At 39.4% G+C, this 21,278-nt stretch overlaps 1 protein-coding gene across 1 annotated transcript in view; it reads right to left on the reverse strand.

Moving 5' to 3' along the window:
* Positions 1 to 645: 645 nt before the first annotated feature.
* LOC139721222 (thrombospondin type-1 domain-containing protein 4-like) overlaps positions 646 to 21,278 on the reverse strand; it is a 32,659-nt gene continuing 12,026 nt past the window's right edge. The window contains exons 4-5 of the mRNA XM_071632546.1: positions 8,855 to 9,008; positions 646 to 1,273 (exon numbers count right to left, since the gene is read on the reverse strand). Of these exons, the coding sequence (XP_071488647.1) occupies positions 1,158 to 1,273; positions 8,855 to 9,008 (270 nt within the window). The 3' untranslated portion in view covers positions 646 to 1,157. The remainder of the gene's footprint in view (positions 1,274 to 8,854; positions 9,009 to 21,278) is intronic.

Consider the following 21,278-nt stretch of genomic DNA (forward strand, 5'->3'; position numbering starts at 1 on the left):
TTTTGTATTTTCTGCACTTAACTTACTGCGCCACTCACCAACTAATTTCACATTTGACTTGACGGCAAATATTTCATCCTTACTATAGATCCGGCCCTTCATGGATAATCACAGTTAAGGTCCACTTTACTTGGTGCAGAAACATTCCTTTGGAACATGAAAAACACTTCCATCTCAACACGCGCACACAAGCCACAAGACATCTTGCATATTTGTATGTGTGTGGAAGACAAGTTTGTCTTGTGCAATCATAATAAAAACATTAGTTCGTACATTTGACTAATCATTAATTTTTGAATCAAGTTTCCCTGTGATATTACAAGAACTGGTATTTCAACACTGAGGATGCCTCTTGAAGTGGAACAGCTGCATGGGTGTGTCATATTTTCAAAATCATGCATAGAAAGAATCATTTTGGTCTCTCTAAACTGTTAACACACGGGACTGACTTGCGCCTTCTACAATTCCTCGTTGACACAGAGCAACTGCTTTTCACCTTCAAAAGTGTGGAGTTCCATGGATTATGATATCAGATACGGAGTCATGTCTGCTCATGCAATTTCACAAAGTGGTTTGGTATCATCTTTATTCATCAGTGCTCATAAATGATGCCAAAACTTTACATGTTGATGGATGCTTATTGAAAATGACATGGCAAAAGTTCAGGTATAACCATATTTTTTCCCCCATCAGATCATTGCAAGCACTCATTATGCCCAACGACATACAATGCCATCAGCATGATGTAATCCAACGGATGGTCATATACCCGTCCACAGAATGCAACCATTCTCCGGACACCATACACCCTGAAACACACACACCATCCTTGGACTATCATACTCACTTTTCTGAGTACACTCTCCTAATAATGGGGGCCACTTCTGTTTTTGTTCCTATCTCTATGGCAAAAATACCAGATTGTTTTCACTCAAGTAAAAACAACAAACACTCCCATCCCCCCCCCCTTCCCCTCATCGGACACTTACAACAACAAAGCACAACAATGTAAGCATTATTAAGGTGAATACTCCGACAAAACTACTTGCAGATGAAAATATGTCACTGCACCGCAGGCATCACACTGCAGGGTGTGTGGGGGAGGCCGCCCCATAGAGGGGGGAGGCCACCCCATAGAGACGGGAGGCACCTCCTCTCTACTGCTGGGAGCGACAAGAGTGGCAGCATCGCTGGCGGTAGTAGCTGTAGAGGCACAGCCTCGCCTGGAGGATCATGTCGCAGTAGGAGAACTTATCCGTGCACAGGGGGTCCTCTGTAATGGCAACGAGGAATCAAGAGGAAGATAAATGAATCAAATGAATAAACTGACTTCTTATTGTACTACAAATGAAAGCATATGTAAATTGAATGCCCTTGTGGTCATACTTGTGCTTATATTACATTTACATATGAGTAAGAATTCGCATGGTGATTTTCTACTTATTCTGTATCTGTACTTTGTCAGTGCAACCTCTATCTGAACAGACAGAGCAACTCAAAACATACCAACCTTAACTGCTGACGATTGGGAAACCATTTCTACATGAAGTCTTTGGAGTTACTGGTTTTATTTTGGTCTTGATTATCATTATGGTCTTGATTATAGTCAGATGTCTGTTGTACTATTCTTTTATTGCTCAAGCCTCTACTGGGCTGTTCAACATTGCTTACAATTGGTGGTTTATATTTGGGAACATAAGCATCACATAAATAACAGTTTGAAGACACATAAAAGAAAAACATGTGAGAACAAATACTCAAAATGATCCCATGTTGAGATAGCAATTTTCTCTTTAAAACTTCCCATCAGTTGAGAGTAAAGGCTCTTTTAACTCAGCAACCTAGCGCTCCTGATCTGAACACAAGCACAAACCATTAATTCAGCTTTCTTTTTGTGCACATTCTGTAAACTTGTTTGAAATACCAAGGAGGTACCCCCCCCCCCCCTTGGAGGTATAGATCAGCAGAGAGAGACAGGTGAAAATCACAAACTTGAAAGGAGCCCCTGAGTATATCTAATATCCAGTATCTACTTGCGCCATCACACTAAATCCACCTGCTGCAATGTACATATGCAAATATATGACATTTGAAATGCAGAGTACAAGTGGCCATAGCATTAGATTCTCTCCGATGATGATGGCTAGACAATCTCATTGGTTTCTTGTGACCTTTGACTGCAGGCTTATAACAGCATAAATCACCCACACACTCGTGGTTGGTTTGAAAATATAACTTAATCTATCCCTGCAACCCTGGAATGATAAACTGTAAAACGTGATATATTTGCAGCACGAAATTTTCACGAATTGGAGCCGACGGCCTTTTTTTGTGACAAGAAATTTTCGCGAATAGCCACTTGCGTTCAATGCATATAGTGTAGATAAGAAATTTCGCGTGCATTTTAATTTCGCGAATCTTGGCGCTCGCGAAATTCGCGAAATTAAAATGTACGCGAACATTCCTCGTTTTACAGTAGTAATGACTGTTCAATGGTGATGTTCGCTACTTGAAAATATCTTCCCCAGAAATTAGCAATTGGATATTAGCATTTGTGAAAAATGCAGAAATCAAATCAAATCAAATCAAATCAAATCAAATCAAATCAAATCAAATCAAATCAAATCAAAATGTGAATAATACACCAGCAAATTCTTGCAAAGGAGTGTATAACTCTACTTGCATAATCAAAATATCAATCATAAAAATAGATATTTATGAATTACTCTTGTGTTGAACATCTGATTTATTAAGCAGTCAAATGAAGCATTATTTGCAGTAAAATATGAATATGATCATAAAGAACCCAACCCATATGGTATCATATGTCAATTCTTTGCATATAAACCAGAGTACCCATCTTAAATGAGATGCAACATGAAGCTCCGGGTAACTGATATGCCCAATGGCCTTGATATCATATCTGGGTATGGCAAATTAGATTGTAGTTGCATAAATCTTTTCTTTTGTCTCCCCCCCCCCCCCCTCCCCCCACCTTGTGATTTCACATAACATGAGTTGTCCTCTGCAGTTTGGGGACATGAGTCCACATATTTTGTTATTTCTGTTGACTCTAACATACTGCATTACATTTTTTTCATTTCATATCTTGTATCTTAACCCATTGAAGATCAGCTGATTTTTGTACAATTCACATTTCCCATATGTGACCCTGCATCACAAAACCAACAAAAAGTCACCAGACATGGATTTTTAGTTAAGGGCAGATTCTGAAAGAGCAGACTCTAAGCTTTAAAATGACATTATAACTCAATTCAAATGGACTCCCATAACCTACCTAAATACTGGAAAGAAAGCACACACTCTGGAAAAGTGTGAACTGAGAAAAGAGGCTCTGAAGTGCAGGGTCTATTCAGGCAGTTAATCAGGGTTCATACTCTTTCTCATGAATTAAATTCCATGACTTTCCATGACCATTTTAGCCAGAATTCCATGACATTTCCATGACTTTTACACAATTCTTTTTTTAACACAATAAACTTCAAATTTTATCTCAAATCAAAGCAAAGCAAAGGGAATACATACACATCTTACACAAACAACAGATAAACTTCTATAATTTTTGCAATCCCATGACTTTCCATGACCTTTTGGTGGAAATATCAGTTTTTCATAACTTTCAAGGCCTGGAAAAAGACTAAGCCAAATTCCATGACTTTCCAGGTTTTCCATGGCCTGTATGAACCCTGTTAATCTTTACCAAGCTGTGCTAGCTGCGCAATGAAAGGGACAAAACACAGGATGTAAACCACCAGAGCAACAACAAAGAAGAGATTATCAGATTAAGCTGAAATTAAGCATGTTCTATCAACACATTCTTTCCATGATTAATGCCAACTTTCAAAGCAGTAGCATTATTCCTTCAAAAGTTATTAGACTTGAAAGTGAAGAGTGTGCAAAGGATTTCAAGAAAGGAAAAGTCGCCTCTAAGATATACCTCATCATTCTACTCTCCTCCAAAAAAGGGTTGTAGAAAAAATGCTGCAAACACACTTTCCCATTCATGTTATGATCCTGAAGTACAGAATAATGTAGAAGAAGAATAGCTCTTCCACAAATTATGAACAACTCAAGGTTGACTCCGTGGACCAATTTCACCTTTTTTGAGTCCTCACGTAAAATCAAGGGGTGCGACTTTTTGTTCGTTTTGTGATGCACGGTCACATATACCTCAGCCCGAGTATACTCAGGACTCGTCTTCAATGGGTTAAATCACTTCATCTATTCCTATCATTCCTATGACAGTGAGGACCAGTTATGATTTAAGATGATGATAAGAATAGGCCCATGGAAAGTTTATTGCAGGGAGTAACAGCAAAAAATCCTTCTAGGGTTCAATTTCTGCTGTAATTTCACTACCTTTGCGTATTGCCCATCAAAATTTTGGATTTCATCTCAAAAAAGTGGAAATGATAAATAAAGTCAGGATGCTATCTTCACTGAAACTAAGAACCCTGGAAAAATACATTTAAGAAGTATTCATTTCTACAGCCTCTAATGTCAAATATTCAATATCCAATTAAAACTTACAAAGAATATGTTGTAAGAAAGTCTTTTTTCTTTCTTTTTTTTAAGCCAATGGAAAAAAGTCTATTATCATCTGCCCTCTTCCTGCTCTGGCCGAGTATTTCTTATCAACATGTCTAATTCTGCCAGACAGTTGGCAGGGTAACTGGGACATTGCCGGGAGGCTAAGGTGATATAGTTCCGAGGTGAGACAAAGTGAGCAACAATTACTGATCAAATTCCGACAGTTTTATGCCATCTGTGATGGCCAGCAAGGCTCAAGCTCTATGAGGTGAATTCATCAAAAAGAAAAAAGAAGAGAATATTGCAGGCAGAATTCTAGGAAGCACTTTACAGTTGGTTCTTAACGGCTTTTGACAAGATCTATCCTAGTGGACATTTGCCAGGGATAGAAGAGTTAGTTTCTATAATGAACAGACATCTGATATATATGATTCCTGTCCATTACACAGCATGACCTACTCCAAGAGTAACACTTATGAATGTGACATGTGCCATAAAATCTAGCTTGTACTTCATCTTCCTGATCAGTTTATACAAACATAGATGGGACATTCATGGTATCAGTCCCACATGTAAAGGACATCTGTAGGACATTGCCATCTCAATATCCATTTTTGCAGCATTTTCCTGAAAGAGGACATCAAAGAGCATTTTGGAAATTTCCCCCAACTCCACCCTCCAAGAAAGAAGACAAACAAAAAATCAAAGAAATCATGGGCAAGGTTTGAGAAAGGGTCGTATCCAATTTCACCAGACAGCGATCAGTCATCATCTTCTGTCATTCACTGTCATAACCAAATAAATTATCCGTAGATCCTATCGTGCCACGGGCAAGGGTGCGGTGACTAAACTGCGAACATTGTGTCACACTTTGGAAAAGGCACAAAGCCACCATCTACTGGGAACATCGGCCTCACATTGACCGCAGATGAACTCTTAAAGAGGAAAACTAATGCCAATGAGAGCTTGATCTCTTAAAGAATAGACAGACACTACATCGTGTGCCCGGCAGAACGACACAAACGTTATGCGATGCGCGTAAGTAGACCGCACGCTTCGCATGTGCTCGTGTCGTTCTGCCAGGCGCACCTTCCTTGAATTGTGTGCGTTCGTGCCATACTGCCAGGCACACGACAACTAGTAACTGATTCATGAGAATTTCAGTAAAATTTTGAGCAATCTCAAGTTACACCTTTTTCATTTTAATGAGTCACTAAATATGAAATCCCATTGGGCGAGTTGGAATGGCTGTGCATGTCATGATTATAACAGTGACATCACTGCTATGTTTCCCTTTCATTTATGAATACAAATCCTTATGACACAATTTATCTTAACCTCGAAGAAACAATTAAAGGCCTGTAAAATGTTTTGGAAACATGACATTGGTCTCAAAAGACTTTTCCTTAGCATGCCTGCATGACAGCTACCACCCCCTATACAAACTAGCTTGTAAGCAATCCCATCAATTCCTGTGTGGTTCTAGGGGAGGAATAAGTAGCTTGTACACTCTTTGTCACTTTGAAATGCAAATTGATATTGTCTGTTGTCACCCATGGCATCCCTCGAAAGATACGATGATGACGATGGTGTGGTCTGTCGAATGAGGTTCAAGTGCCCCTTGGGCATCGTCAACGAGCCTTTCATTTCTCCCCAGGAGCAGGAGTGTGACAGACAACTCAATTCAGGGACGGGACAGGAACAGGCCCTTTCTGACGTATGCCACCATGACCCAATCTGCCCCATTCCAGACTACCCCTCCCATCACCTCCATACTCCTCCTCCTCCGACTCATCCTTCTACTTTTCCCTTGTGGGGTTGTTTCAGACTATCAAAAGAACTTGTTGGTAAAAGCATTTACACTAGAAACACGTTTCATGCCAGTCAAGTTTTCAAGCATATCTGAGAGCAGAATGTTCTCCAAGATGTTTCTCAAATTCAAACCCAAGTCTGGAGGTGTATGGCATAAAAATTTTGCTTGAATCTGATCAGCGCAATTTAAAAACACAACTGAATAATGGAGAGCTAAGCTTGATCTTGTATTAACTTCTGGGATGGTGCACAAACATACATGCATAAGGTTTCCGTTAGCACATCTGAATCTGCATGTCCAGTTGATAGACAATGGAATTTGTGATGCAACTGTTGTATGGATTGCCTTCTGAGATTGCAATTAGTTCCTAAAGGAGACCCATTTTGGTGCCTGAACAACTCCCAACTCTAACCATAATTAGAAACATACTTAGGAAATGTTATTTCAAATGAGGTATATCTTGCCATCTGAAACCCCCTTTTTGCACCCGGCTAGGGGTGTGAAGTTCTCCACTGAGTCAGCACCGCACACAATGAATCCAAGGTTTGGTTCCCCCCCCCCCCCCACTTTGTTCGGTAAGTGTAACCTTTAAGGTTGACTCATTTACACAATCATTGACGTAGAGTCTGTCATCATCATAAAGAAACTCGCAGAAGCACCCAGCAACAGCATGTCCTAGAGGGGCAATGAATGGGGAGGAGTGGCCCTGTTCATGTCTCCCAAATTAAGGCATTACATAATCTGAGAGCTAGGAAATATATCAAACTTCTTTAGGATTTTAGGTTACGAGCCAAATTCGGCATGGCGTGGTACATTTCTGAAAATTTCACTCATTTTTTCTTTTTTATGGGGGGGGGGGGTGTGGGACTGCTGCTGGGCTGGCAAATATCCATAAATCAAAATTAAGAGGGTTATCAAGAGCTGTCATTGCACAAGAGAGTTTCAAAGACTAGAAAGGCACGAATTCTGCAAAGGTTAAAGGGATGGTACAGTATTGGTGGGGATGAGAATTGGGCTTTGAACTTTTTGCGAGATACCAAGAAAACACTTATGAAATAGTACAGAGCATACCATTTTAAGAGGAATTGAAAGTTTATTTGATGAAAATCAGGTTTTGAATGACTGAAACATCAAAAAACAAAGAAAAACAAAGCGATCGTAATAAAGTGTGGGTCCCACACTTTATTAGAATCGCTCTTTTTTGGATATCTCAGCCATTTCAAAACCAATTTTCATCAAATAAACGTTGAATTCCTCATAGAATTACATGCTCTTTCATATTTCATAAGAAAGTTTCTCATTAAACAAAAAAATGTTAGAAAAATGAAAATAGGTCTCAACCAAAACTGTATGATCCCTTTAACGAAAGAAGAACCATCATTTCTGACTCAAGAATCATAGTGAGCCACACCGTGCCCTTGATGAATAAGTATTGCATGAAATGCGATGAGATGAAATGCCAAAAAAGATGTCCCTGCACCTAACACGACTGGATGTCACCTGTTTCTATAGCGAGCGTGTCCGGTTGTCCGACGGATCACCTTATAACTAGGTATCAGCCAAATCCAGACTATGGCAATGAAAATTTACAGAATAGTCAAACAACTTGGAGTTCATAAGTAGTCCAACTTCTCCCAATATCATTAAAAAAAGGATATCTAGGAGAAAATGACACACCTTGCTCATTCCATTTGCTGATATACAGCAAATGGGCAGTAAATTATATTCTCATTTTGGGGAATTTATTTTCAAGCCTGAATGGATTTCTGTAATATCCATATTGCAGTTGGCTTGTTTTGCATGCCTTTGCTCATGAGTGGCATATTTTTAATTCTAAATGGCATTTGACCTCTCCAAAAAGCATTTGCCAACTCTGAGATCAACTTCTCCCCACTGTGAAAAAGTGAGGATACCTATACATTCATCACAAGTGAACCAAAAGGCTCTCTGCTCCAAGAGCCACGTTCTGTATTAATGCTGTTCTAGTTCTAAACAGAGATTTCCTCTGTTGATTTCAAGATGTTAAAGACTTCTGAAGATAAGATGGTTAATTTTTTTTTATGTCAATTCATTTATATGACATCATTTGTAAGTCCATTTTTTCTCTTCAAATTACATTTATGCAAATCATCTCTTATTCTGTACCATGTTTTGATAAATTTTCTTTATGTTGTGGAATCTCGCCATAGAGCGTTCTCCCTCAAAACTTGACATGCGAGGAGCACATACAAAGTCCATTCCTAAAACATCACTATCTCAGACTCTACCATCTTGTCACTTGCTTCCTTTTGCCAAAGAAATGGTAGGGCAACACGTTCATTGCAATGGGAAGCCACGTATTCCAGCTGTCGCTGTTTAACGTCACATGAACGAATGAAACAGATTTAAGTGAGCTTTCTGCTATTTATCTTCTCTTTTCTCTAGTTCCCATACCGCCCCCCCCCCCCACCAAACAAAATAAGCAGTTAGATGTGTTCACACTGAATGTACCTGGTTCTTGTGGTATTGTCACACACTGCTGTATGTTGCACGTCTGCCTGTGGCTGGGTTTGGAGTCCCGCTCGCAGTCCGAACTGGGCCGCCTGGCTCCGTCCAAGCACTTCACGTGCCTCGTCCGATGACCGCCGCCGCAGCTCCTTGAACACTGAGTGCAATGCAAAGAGAAGGAGGGAGATGAGTGGAAATGGAAGTGGACAAAGACAAAGACAAATAACGTATATCTTACCTGGTCCGAGTAAGTGGACAGACATTGACAAACCAAACCTGTAACATGATAGGAAGGAACTTTATGGTTTTACCCTGTGGTATCAATCCATGAAAAAACTATTGGGCTTAGAAGAAGATAAGATGAGCGGAAAAGTTGGATTATTTTTTTTTTTCACCTCATCTGTCAACACTCCACTTTATAGACTTGTGGGGTTAATTGTGACAAGTGAGCCCTCTAGTGGCAGGAATAACTTGGCAAGGAGCATGAGTGGTCGTGCAAGGGAGGGGTGTGGCTGCAACAACTGTCAATCAGTGGTTGTCCTGGGAATTCCATTGGAGAGTAAATATGATGGAAGCTGATTAATGTGTGGGTTTACATTTAACTACACTGTTAGCAAACACAAAAACACAAAAAGTAACATACTTCTCTGTAGCAATATTTCTCGCTCTTTGACCATAATTCTTTTCTTGATTTGAAATTCAGTTTGTTGAATTGCTGCAAGAATCTTCTGAAAACTTTAGCTGTTTCTCAATTTCTGCAAACAAAATAATGATAGTGCACACTTCTATTGTGCAACAATCTTAATCCATCAAGGAGATGCTCATGGCACTTTTAGGCTTTTTAAGCTTAACCCATTGAGAATGGGCTGATTTTGCTATAACACGCATTTCACATAGACACCTGCCCAAGTATACTCGAGACTCGTCTACAACAGGTTACGAAAAAGGACAATATGTAATTCCATGTGTATTTTTGCTGAAACAATTGTTTGTTTAAGTGTATGTCACAAAATAAACAAGCCTGACAGGAGCTGACAGGTTCTGGGTTTAATCCATCAAAATGTGTTAAAATTGATTGCCACAATACACGCACAACTGTGGGCGGGCGCACAGCAGCAGCAACATACCAACGAGGGTGAATGAGGGTAAGCCATGATTCACAAACAGGCCATTAAACTCTCGCAACAAAGATCAATTTACGACAGGATGCGTTCGTGACATGCGGGAGGAAAACTCAACATGACGACCAATGAGTTTGCAATGATGCAATAGATGCAGGCTTTAGAAAAAAATGCACACACAAAAGAAACATTGGCCTTTATTGCAGAAACTGGGCTTAATGGCCCAATCTGTCAACAATTGTTGATGACAGATTCATTTTAACCCCATTCCAAAAAGACAAAAGCTTCTCGGGGAAAGTGAAGATGAGAGAGTATCCTGGGAGCGCTACGAACAGGCAAGTGGCTTGCCTGAAAAACGCCCCCACTGTAACAAAGAAATGCATGAGCAGTAGCAAACAACAACAGCAATGACAAGAACAAGGGCAAAGATAAAAATGGCTCAAAAAGATGCTATCTACATCAAGACAAAATGTGACAGTGCACCTCAAAACGAACAAAAAGTCGCCAGACATGAATTTTTAGTTAAGTCCATGTTCTGAAATAGCAGACTTTAACCTTTGAAATGATGTATAAATCAAATCAAATGGACTCTCCTAACCTATCTAAATATTGGAAAGAAAGCACAAACTCAGGAAAAGTGTGAACTGAGAAAAGAGGCTCTGAAGTACAGTGTCTATTCAAGCGCTTAATCTTTACTAAACCATGCTGGCTGTGCGATGAATGGGGCAATAAACAGGAAGTAAACCACCAGAGTAACAACAATGAAGGGATTATCAGATTAAACTGAAATTAAGCATGCCTCATTAAAACATTCTGTCCATAATCAATGCCAACTTTCAAAGCAGTAGCACTATCCTTTCAAAGGTTACTAGAGTTGAAAGTGAAGAGTGTGGACAAAGTTTTTCAGAAATGAAAAAAGGATTCTAAAGACACACATAATCACACTATTCTACCAAAAATGTTCGAGATAAACTGCTAAAAAAACACATTTTCCTGCCCGTTTTATGATACCAAATTTTTGCATAATGTAAAAGAAGACCCGCTCTTTCAGAAAATATGAAAAAGTCAAGTTCGGCTAGGTTGACCCATTTCACTTATTTTCAGTCCTCACGCAAAATCAGTGTGTGCGACTTTATGTTCGTTTTGAGGTGCACAGTCACAAATTGTATGGGGGTGGTGATGCTGGAGTTGAGGCGGACAGAAAAAGGGGACAACTGATTTCTTCGTTGGGAGGGAAGTTTGGAGAGGAATTGAAGTTGCAAATCTTGGGGCAATCTGTGAGATGAAATCAAGATGTTTTCCCTTGTAAGACACATCATGTCTCATTTTCTGCAGCCACCCGCAAAGCCGGTCGAGATCCTTTCCCCCGATACGGCCCACCCTGTTTTTCTTTCTTCTCCCTCTCTTATTTGTTCCCCCTAAACTTTGTGCAGCAGTGTCCTAAACTTTGTGCTGTACAATACTTCATGATTGATTTGTTTATTAACTGTGATGATTGCTTAGTTATTGTTAATTTTAAAACTTTAACATACGACAATAAAAACACATCAAACCAAAATTGACTTGGCCATTTGTAGTATAACCGAAAAAAAACCAACCCATCGATATCTCAATGGCTTTGGGAGTACCCCCCCCCCCCATAACCACACACTCACACACCAAATGATTCCATCTTTATGTTATATCAAATAGAAATAATGGTTTGATTGTATTTATGTATCTGATTTGCATGCACTTTTAAAGAAGCAAATGTTACAGAATCTATGAAATTCATTCATTCATTCATTCATTCATTCATTTATTTTTTCCATTTTCAACAGAAACATACGAATATCTTACGGAAATTGAATACATAAATTACATCATAATACATATTAAAAGATAAGTTTACAGAATATTTTTAATTGAATTGCAATGAAAAAGAATGTGCAATGATATTTACATTAAAAGAAATATTGGTGAAAAAGATAAATAGGCCTACTTTGCTAAATCATGTCTGCAAAGAATCACTTCATACCACACACAAAAGTGGCACTTCTCAAAAACATATATTCATTTATGGGGGGTACTGTGGCATAGTGGATAAAACTCCAGACTCCCAACCAGAGGGTCTGAGTTCAATTCCCGTCCAGTGCTTACGTCCTTGGACGAGATGTTTTACCCACCACGTCCCTCTCGACCCAGGTGTATAAATGGGTACCTGGCAATGCTAGGGTAATAGAAATGGCAGGGCCCTCTGGTAAAGCAGTGGCAACACTGACGAGGCTACCCTGGATAAAGAGACCTTGGTATGTATTATCATTATAATATACAAAGTCTGACAGGACTAGAAGAAGACTAGTAAGACATTTTCCTCTACTACAACCCCTGCTCTTCATAAAGAAATATATCTCCTTAACCCCTGAAGATAATATGCCTTTTAATACCACTCATATCCTCTAAAGAACCTAAGAACATGAGTGATTAATTTGGGGCAAGCTGCCAGAATTCACACAGACTTTGCACAGCATGGGACCAATCCTGTTTCCAGATAAGAATCAGGGGTAAGAATCAAAGAGATGCACGTAACTCAAGAACCTTACTAGATACAGATTGAGCATGTTCATCACCAGCAACATCTGTGATTCTTAACTGTGATGTCATCACTCCGGGAGGGGGGAATGTTAGGATTGCAATCAGTGACATATCTTCCATGACGGAAATGTTCTGGTAGCAATGAATGAGTTGCGTGCACGTCACAGGAAATCAGAAATCTACACTAACTTCTCCAACACTGACATGAAAGAACTCTCAATGAAAATCTATTTATCATGTTTAGGGGGAGTTATTATGTATTCTGTCAAGCATTGTTAAAAGATTAAATATTCAAATGAAATGCACAATGCAGACAAAATACAGTTCTCTCCACATACTGAGTGTGGTGCATTTAGGGGATTAACAGCTTTGACTATCACAGGTGAATTTGTCAGGGTGCATCCGTAGAGTTGGAGAGTTTAACACATCATTCACTCGTACTTCCTAATTCTTTTTTATTATGTTTATAATTAGAAGTGAGTATGCCTGTGCCAAAATTCTCTCTGGTGAAACATTCAATTTCAGGAGGATGGAAATATTGACGACTTCTTGACTCATCACCAAATTTTGTTTTGTTTTGTTTTGTACAACGAAAATTTGTTACAAGCCAGGCAGAATTTGAGTCACGCACACAGACGGAATCACTAAAATAAGTGTTTCCTTACTGTTTAAATAAGAAATCGAAATGTTCATATTTAACACATTTTAGGAGATTTGGGTAATCCATCTGCTGACACTAACATGTATGAGTAAGAAGAGCAATACAAAATTCTTGAAATTATGTAGAAATTTGGAATGGCTTTTTTAAAATGCATTCTACCTTTCTTTCGTCAGCTCTCTTTTCTTTGCTAAAATTGTCTTTTTTTCCAACAAACTTTTAAATGTACAGATGATTTGTCTTTTTTTTGTTGCTCTGTTTGGGGGATGATGAAATGAGGAACATTTTGATCTGTGCCATCTTTGATAAAATTCTGTGGGAGAACACCCATCAATCAATGTCACATGAGCATAACATTTGGCAATATGGGTTGCCAATTTGAGGTGGCAAATGGCAGTACTGGATGGCGCTTTACATCAGTATGCATACAAGCAATTCAAACTCTTATTATTACTTGGGCTCTGTCTCAATTCATCTTCTACTCACTCATGCATCAGCCATCTGTCATTGAATACAATGACATATCTTTCATTCATCCCCCCCCCCACCTTTGCCACAACATATTTCACAATCTGTTAGTGCTACTTCTAATTGCAAATATTTGAAATTGCAACATGCATAATTTGAAATTGACAAACAATGGTGCTTGCAGATATCATCGTAAGTGTAAATCATGGTAGGAAGATGGGCCCCGTTTACAGTGCGAGGCTCGACCGCCGCCAAGCCCGCCTTCATTTCAGTGAAACACGCAAAAGGCTCTGGAGGTGGCCCGGCCTCTTCTCGGTGTAAATGCAAACTGGGCCAAATGTGCCTCCAATTTAGTCTGGCTTCCAAACCCTCTGCTTGTACTATTTCGCTATTTGGGATATTAACCCCCTCAACGTCGAAAACTAGTATAGTTTAAGGTGGTTTTGTCCTGCAAAGGATTTTTCCTTCGGCAAAGGCCTTTGCCCGAACGGCGACTTCGTCGCCACGGAATCCAGTTGGCAAAGGGTCTGAAAACCAGACTATACCACATTGCGTTTGTTTACAAGCAGAGTGCCACTACGACAAAATATCGAAAGGTTTGAATTAAAAGCGCAGCTGAGCCCGGCAGTGTAAATGGACTATATTGCGAGGCTCGGCCCCGCAATTGAGGCTGGGCTCGGCCGTGGCTCGGCCCAGCCCCGCACTGTAAACGGGGTCTTATTGACATGAGCACTTGGAAGAGGGCAGAGAGTAGGAGGAAAGAACAGGTTTCACTGGGGAGTGGGGAATTTCTGAGACGGTTCTGTTTCAGTCTAAGGATTTGGATTTTGCACACTGCTAAACTGTTTGCCAAGATACATTCTAGATTTTGAGATGATGTACATCCGTGTAAATAAGTAAGAGGATTTGAATAGAAGGTATGCATACACACATTACGTACAGAAAGAGTTCAGGAATGTTCAGGAATTGAGGAGTGATTAGGTACTCTCTGATGCTAATGTAACTGGAACTATATTGAAATTTGCATAAAATAGTTTTCACCCATTACATAGAGTAGAGTTCTATGTACAACAAATTCCTCTGTCATGTACTGCAGCACTGTCATTTATAAAAATATACATATTACAGAAAGCACAGATTAAGCATTTATTATGCAGGTATGACATGAAGTGTTGATGAGCCTTTTTTTTTCGATTTCTGCTGTCAAAAACAACAGAGTATTGATGCTGACAGCAGGCAGCTGACACAAAATGTGAAAAGCCGCTGTGGTAGTCATGACAACCACTCGCCTGGTCTCATCGCCTAACTGACCCTCTTTAGGGGGGAATATTGATGTGTAATTGGGTGTTGAAATTGACAGGAAGCATTTCAAACACTCTCCCCCCCCCCCAAACAGCTGTGACGTTGACTCAGCATGCTCTCATGTAGTTCTGACGATCAGGATGACCAAGTGCATGTCCGATGGAATCACCCCAACCACAACCCAAAGACGAAGAAAAAGATGAAGAAGAAGATGAAGCAAAAGGAAGTAAAAAATGACCTGTCAGGATCATGGACAACCCCCATGCTGCGTTTCCAGGGGTGCATGTCTGGAGACACTTCCCCCTTTAAATGGGGTAATAGCCGATCCCCTCTGGTGAGATGGAGGGGTCTAACTCCTGCCCCTGGTGGGTGACACATCACTGTAGTCTAGCTCTCCACACTTTTGGTGTCTGCCCCGTCCAGCCCACTGTAAAAGCTGTTATTTTCACATAAAGAAATTTGGAAGCCGCAGACATTTTTGCGAGATGTTGTTTTCACTATCTGACATCCCCGCTATCATATTCAAAGTGCCCTATGCCTGTCCATTCGCAAAATTTTTGGGTGCCACAAGTGATTCACAAAATTCGTAAAAATCAAAGCCTTGCAAAAATATCAGCTCATGCAGTATTAGGTGCATATTTCAGAGCATCAGTAGCATCAGTTTCGAATCAATATCATAACATCAGTTTTGAATCAAGAATGTCTCTCCTCTTATATGGCAAACAAAAAATTGCAAGCAATGAAATATGCAGGCTAAAATTATTATACCTGTGCACACATTCCAATATGAAAATCACATAGATTTAAAGAAGGAATCTTGTAGAAACAGGAGTGCTCCATGCATTTTAATAGGCAATGATGATTCCCAAAGCCAGGAGGCTGTTATATTCTTTTATCAGTACAATCATGCAGAAAAATGACATTTTTCAAGAAGCCTTCCACAGAATCAGGGAGACTAAGCAGGACTGAGTATAGAGTGGAAACAAAGAAAAAACAAGAACAAAAACAAGAACAAAACAAAAACAATAACAACAAAACTATACAAACAACAGACAACAAACTCTGATGCACAAGTCAAGGTCAAATATCTTGCTTATGATGCATACTTGAATGTAAGTCCCTGAACTTTCTTGTAAATGATTCAGCATATCAAATTGTATACCACATCCCCAGGGAAGTGTGTATAATGTGTGTGTGTGTTTGGTTGGTTGCTTTTTACCAACTACAAGCATAAAACTTCGTAAACTTTAATGATACAGAATGCTTTGCACTTTGCAAGTTGTCAAATTTGGGTAGTAGAGAAAAAGACATCAATAGATTCTTTGTCTCTCTGTACATTAATCAATAATTGTTAGATCCAAATATCAGAAACTTGCTTTCAAACATTATATCACAAAGCATTACTGTGTGTGCTCACAACAACAACAACTACAAAGTCTCAGAGGATGTTATTGAGTCAGAAAAAATATGATCAGTGTGTGGTGCTTTTTTTTTTTTTGCTTGGTTGCATTTTGTTTTTCTGTAAGTTACTAATTTTTCCTGTTAACAAAAAGAACAGCAACAATGAAAAAAAAAATGAAGCTAATAGAAAATGGAAACTGTTCTACTTGCAGATTATGTTGTCCATGCCAACATCGCTCTTGTTTGTTTGTTTTTTGTTTTGTTTGTTTTTGCTTTCTGCCTAACACCATGTGATTTTGATGATAAATGCTGAATTGAGACAATCTTAGTTGGCAATGCTGGGCCAGCTTTTGGCATGGAAGGGAGAATACAGTTCACAGAAAGAGGAATGTTGAGACAGAATCGGATGTTACATTCTCGTTATAGAGCGCTGAGTTGGAATTGAAGGATGAGAAATCTAATGCTTATCGTCCATCCCTTTTAATCTTTCCTCAGCTTTAGTGGTTCATGTTCACCGTGTATTTTTGACATCAGAGTAAAGTAAAACATAGAATGGTAGAAAGCTTCTCAGTGAATTCAGACACAAAGTAGTCAAGTTTGTTAGGTGAGTAGTTAATCTCTATAATTAACCCATTGAGACGAACTGATTTTGCTATATTCATAACAAGCATTTCCCACAGATACCTGCCGAGTATACTCGGGACTAGTCTTCAAAAGGATAAAGCAGTCTAGAGAGCTCCAAGCTGAACATGTAATAAAGCCCACAAACAGTATTCATCTATTTAAGTTGATAAAGCTCAGGTATTTAGGAAGAAAGTGAGATGTTATCAGACTAACTTTGTGGGAAATGCGTGGCAAGTGGTCACACATGGTGTTCACTTTAACTTAAGAGACATGTGACGCAGCATGAAAACTTTGAAACATTATCTTGGGAGGGGGGGGGGGTTCATCTCAGGTTTTGGGCATCAGCAATGGAGCTCTGCTGTGGAGAGCAAGCCCACGTGGATCTGCACATGCCATCAGGAGGCAAAGATATAAACTAAAATGCGCTGAGGTCAATTTCTGGTCTGGGCCCTGCCATGGGGGAGAGTGATTGGATGATCATTTGATTTGGAATCAAATTTGACAGCAATGACAGAGTGCTAGATTCCTATCCCTCAAGTGCATCCTCATTCCTGGAAGCGGAAGAGGTTTCAACATCAAGCACCGATCACGTCCGATGACTGCATCGTCGAACAAAATTATCCTCCAACCAAGAGTACTTTGAAAGTTTTGCATTGTTTTAGTAGCGTTGCCTTTTTTTTTTTGAAGTGAAATTCCTAATGGCTATCATGTTTTTGTTTTGCTATTACGGGATTATGACACTTATTCGTCAAAATCTTACAGGCATTTTTTTTGGTCTTGTTTGGATTTTAAGATTTAAAAAAAAATCCTTTTAAAGAGTCACAGATACTCTTCCACATATTGAACACATTCATCTTTCTTGGCAACAATCTCTGCTTGATTCTAGATACTGAGATCCTTTTAGTTGGCAGAGGTTTTGTAAGGGAACGTATACTGACGTAAGACAGTATACGATGTGCCTGAGAGATGCATTCTGTTGGCGTTGGCTGACCATTAATGACTACCTCAGGGTGAATCACGAGGGGTCAGCGGTCAGTGGTCAAGGAGGTATCACACGCCTCCTTGGTATCATGTACTAGTTGGATGAAGTAGATGGGATTAAGTTCCATGAGTGGAAAGTGCTACAACAAGTTAGTATAGCATCACATCATAATGCACATCATATCAAAGTCTCAAAATCAAACAGGGAATATATACTAAACTGATTTTCCCTTTTTCCCCTTAATTCTCCTGGTTTGTCAGGATGTGGCCACAGAGGTAAAGCAAACTATTACTAAGAGGAATAATGCAAATATGTTTTGCAATTTGATGGGAAATTGGGTATCAAACACATACCTCTTCTCAAAATCACATTGCATGTCCATACTTAATATTTCATTACTTTTTTCCCCCCTAACAAGGCTGCCCCGGAAGACTTACTTTGCTCTGATGACAACAAATGAAATTGATCTTGGAATAAAAAAATCACCCTCAATGCTTCCCCTAATCAAGAAACCAACTAGAAGTTGTTCTTCTTCCCCTCTCCCGGTCTTAGCTGAAGTTCTGAACAGGAATCATATTAAGCCGTGTCGCCAGATTGAGTTTGAAAGTTGCCCCACAAAACAACACGGTTGCCACACACAGCTTTCATCCATGGGGAAATTAGCAGATACTTGTAATGGACGTTGCATGGTCTCGGGCTGCCAGGAGATTTCTGGTCATGATATGCCCTGCACTCTGGGAGCCTTCCATCAAGGTTGTGCCTCCTGAACCCTTTCTATGCCACGGACTTTGGACAGTGTTTACAATGCTATGGCATTTTTTGTGCCAATTGGCACTGATAACACAAAAAGGGTTAAATGTATAAGTCCAAGTCTTCCTTTTATTCCTCCCCCCTCTCTCTCTCCCTCTAGCTCTCTCCCAATCCTCAATTTCACAAGTCTGATTCCAATGAAAGTGCTACCATTCTTTTCTATTAGATTTCACTCCATTCATCAAAGCCGATTTGAACATGGTGGGGAATTTTATCTTAAGGAGTGCATGTTGGTGCATATCTCATACCTACAAGCTTTGCATATTATCATGAGTTGGGCAAAAAGCTGGAGGGAAGAGAAATGTTATATATCACACAAAAAAGAATAACCCTTCCCTAATTAACTTCTGATGATGATACATTCCTGTCCCTCATCTCACCTTTCCCCTCCCCCCCCCCCCCCCCCCCACCAAACTGTCAGGTATGGAGACAGAGATGTTCTTGTCCCTTCAACAGTTTTGTAAGACCCAACCCAAAAAGTTGCCCTGAGTTTGCAGAATGCGTCAGAAGATTTGTTTATCTACCATGGCTGATTTACTACATTCTGCAACTAAGGGGATTAATGTCAACCGCACAACCAGTCATTCTGAACATGCTTCAGACTGGTTCGGTCAAAAAGCTGAACTTCGGCGAGTCTTTTAATCACTTGCAGTTTGGATGAAGAATTCCAGAGTGAAGAAGTTGGATGGGGGCGGGGACGTAGCAAGTAGTTAGACCATAGATCTTCAAGTGGTTCTGATTTTCTCACCACTCCTGGGAGACTGGAGGACATGGCTGGTTTCATCGCTATTGGCGACGCATCACTGCCTCTGCTACGGTGGCATGGATGTCATGGCACGCTGGAGCTACTCTTGCCACGAGGGGCCAAATCTCTTGTCGATACTTCTACATTTTTTGATATTATTTCCCCCTACTCCTGTTACTTCCAAGAATCAAAGGAAGCATTGTTTGGTTTTATAAGCAACAATTTTGAAATAGAGATTCATTTTTAGCTGGATAAAAAAAAAATGAAGACTAACATACAGGGAAAATTGTATTTCTCGTTACAAAACATGGAGACAGTTTGACAGATTTTTCAATTATTGTCATGCTATGAGCAAAGAAGCAGTTTTTTGTTTCCTTTATTTCTTTATCTTTTTCTGTTTGTTTACTTGATTTTTGCAGATTGGGGGGTACATTTAAAGGGATTGTATAGTTCTGGGTGATATTGGGACTCTGGTTTACCTTTTAACAAGATAATTAGAAACTTCTTACATGAATTATTAAAGAGCATACAATTCGAAGAGGAATTAAAAGTTTACTTGACAAAATCGGCTTTGAGATAGCTGAGATATCGAGAAATGTAGTGTCCTAATAAAATTTCATTAGGACCACTTTGTTTCACTTTATTTTTTGATATCTCAGCCATTTCAGAATGGATATTCATCAAATAAACTTTGAATTCCTCTTAGAATTGTATGCTCTTTAATAATTCATACAAGTGGTTGCTAATCATCTTGTAAAAAGTTGGAAACTGAATCCCCATTTCTACGAAAACTATACCACCCCTTTAAGCTTCTACACTGTACCTATGAGCACACAATCTTGTCATAATACATGAACAGTTAGTTACAGCTTTAAAGAATATATGATAAGATTTTGATCAAATAAGAAAATGAGGGAAGATACGTGATCATTGCAGGCACATCCCCTGTTTTGATCCTTGATGCAATTCACTGTTGCATTGTACCATATGTCAAAAAAAAATTACAATGGTACCCTCCACAAGAATAACTTTAAAAATAGTCAATAAATCCAAATACAATTTCAGGGTATGAAACTGTAACTCATTGCCCACATCTTACAGAAAACCCCATTCGATTTGCTTCAGTGGTCTAAGAGAAATGAGGAATTTTGTAGAGTATGTCGGGAATCTCTTCCCTCCAAGTTCTGTCTGTGTTCACACATTAATATGCAGTTCCAAGAGCATCCAAGTGCTAAATTTGGAAGAATCAGACTCATGACATGCTTTACAACAATCCACATTTCTCTGTGACTGCTTAACCAAATTGAATGGGGTTTTCTGCAAAATAGAGCTAAGATGTTATATTTTAAGACCCTGAAGTAGCATTTAGATGGTTTAATTATATTGGGTGTTATCAATGCGAAAACCTGATCGTAATTTTTTTGGGGACATACTGTATTACCCAATGTCATATGTATTGATATTAAAGAAGTCTATAGTTATCAAATACTGTAGGGAAACCTGAAATTTGAAGACATCAGGTTCAGTTAAAATGCTCCTCAGTCCCTTGTGTCTGGTGCTAGTCAAAACTTCATCACTGAATCTGAAGCACCATTAACCCCTTCAAGGCCAAGGTTCAGGTCATAGCATAAGATCAGCTGTTGGATGAACCCGGTCAGGGACAATGCTGTCACAGAGTCAAAGGCTAAAAGGCTCAAAGGCTATTGTGAACCAGTGAGTAGTGGCAGGATTGAATTATTCCT

The sequence above is a fragment of the Diadema antillarum genome, unplaced genomic scaffold, assembly GCF_040938485.1.
Source record: "Diadema antillarum isolate AM-2024a unplaced genomic scaffold, OU_Dant_1.0 scf00000140, whole genome shotgun sequence".
Lineage (NCBI taxonomy): Eukaryota > Metazoa > Echinodermata > Echinoidea > Diadematoida > Diadematidae > Diadema > Diadema antillarum.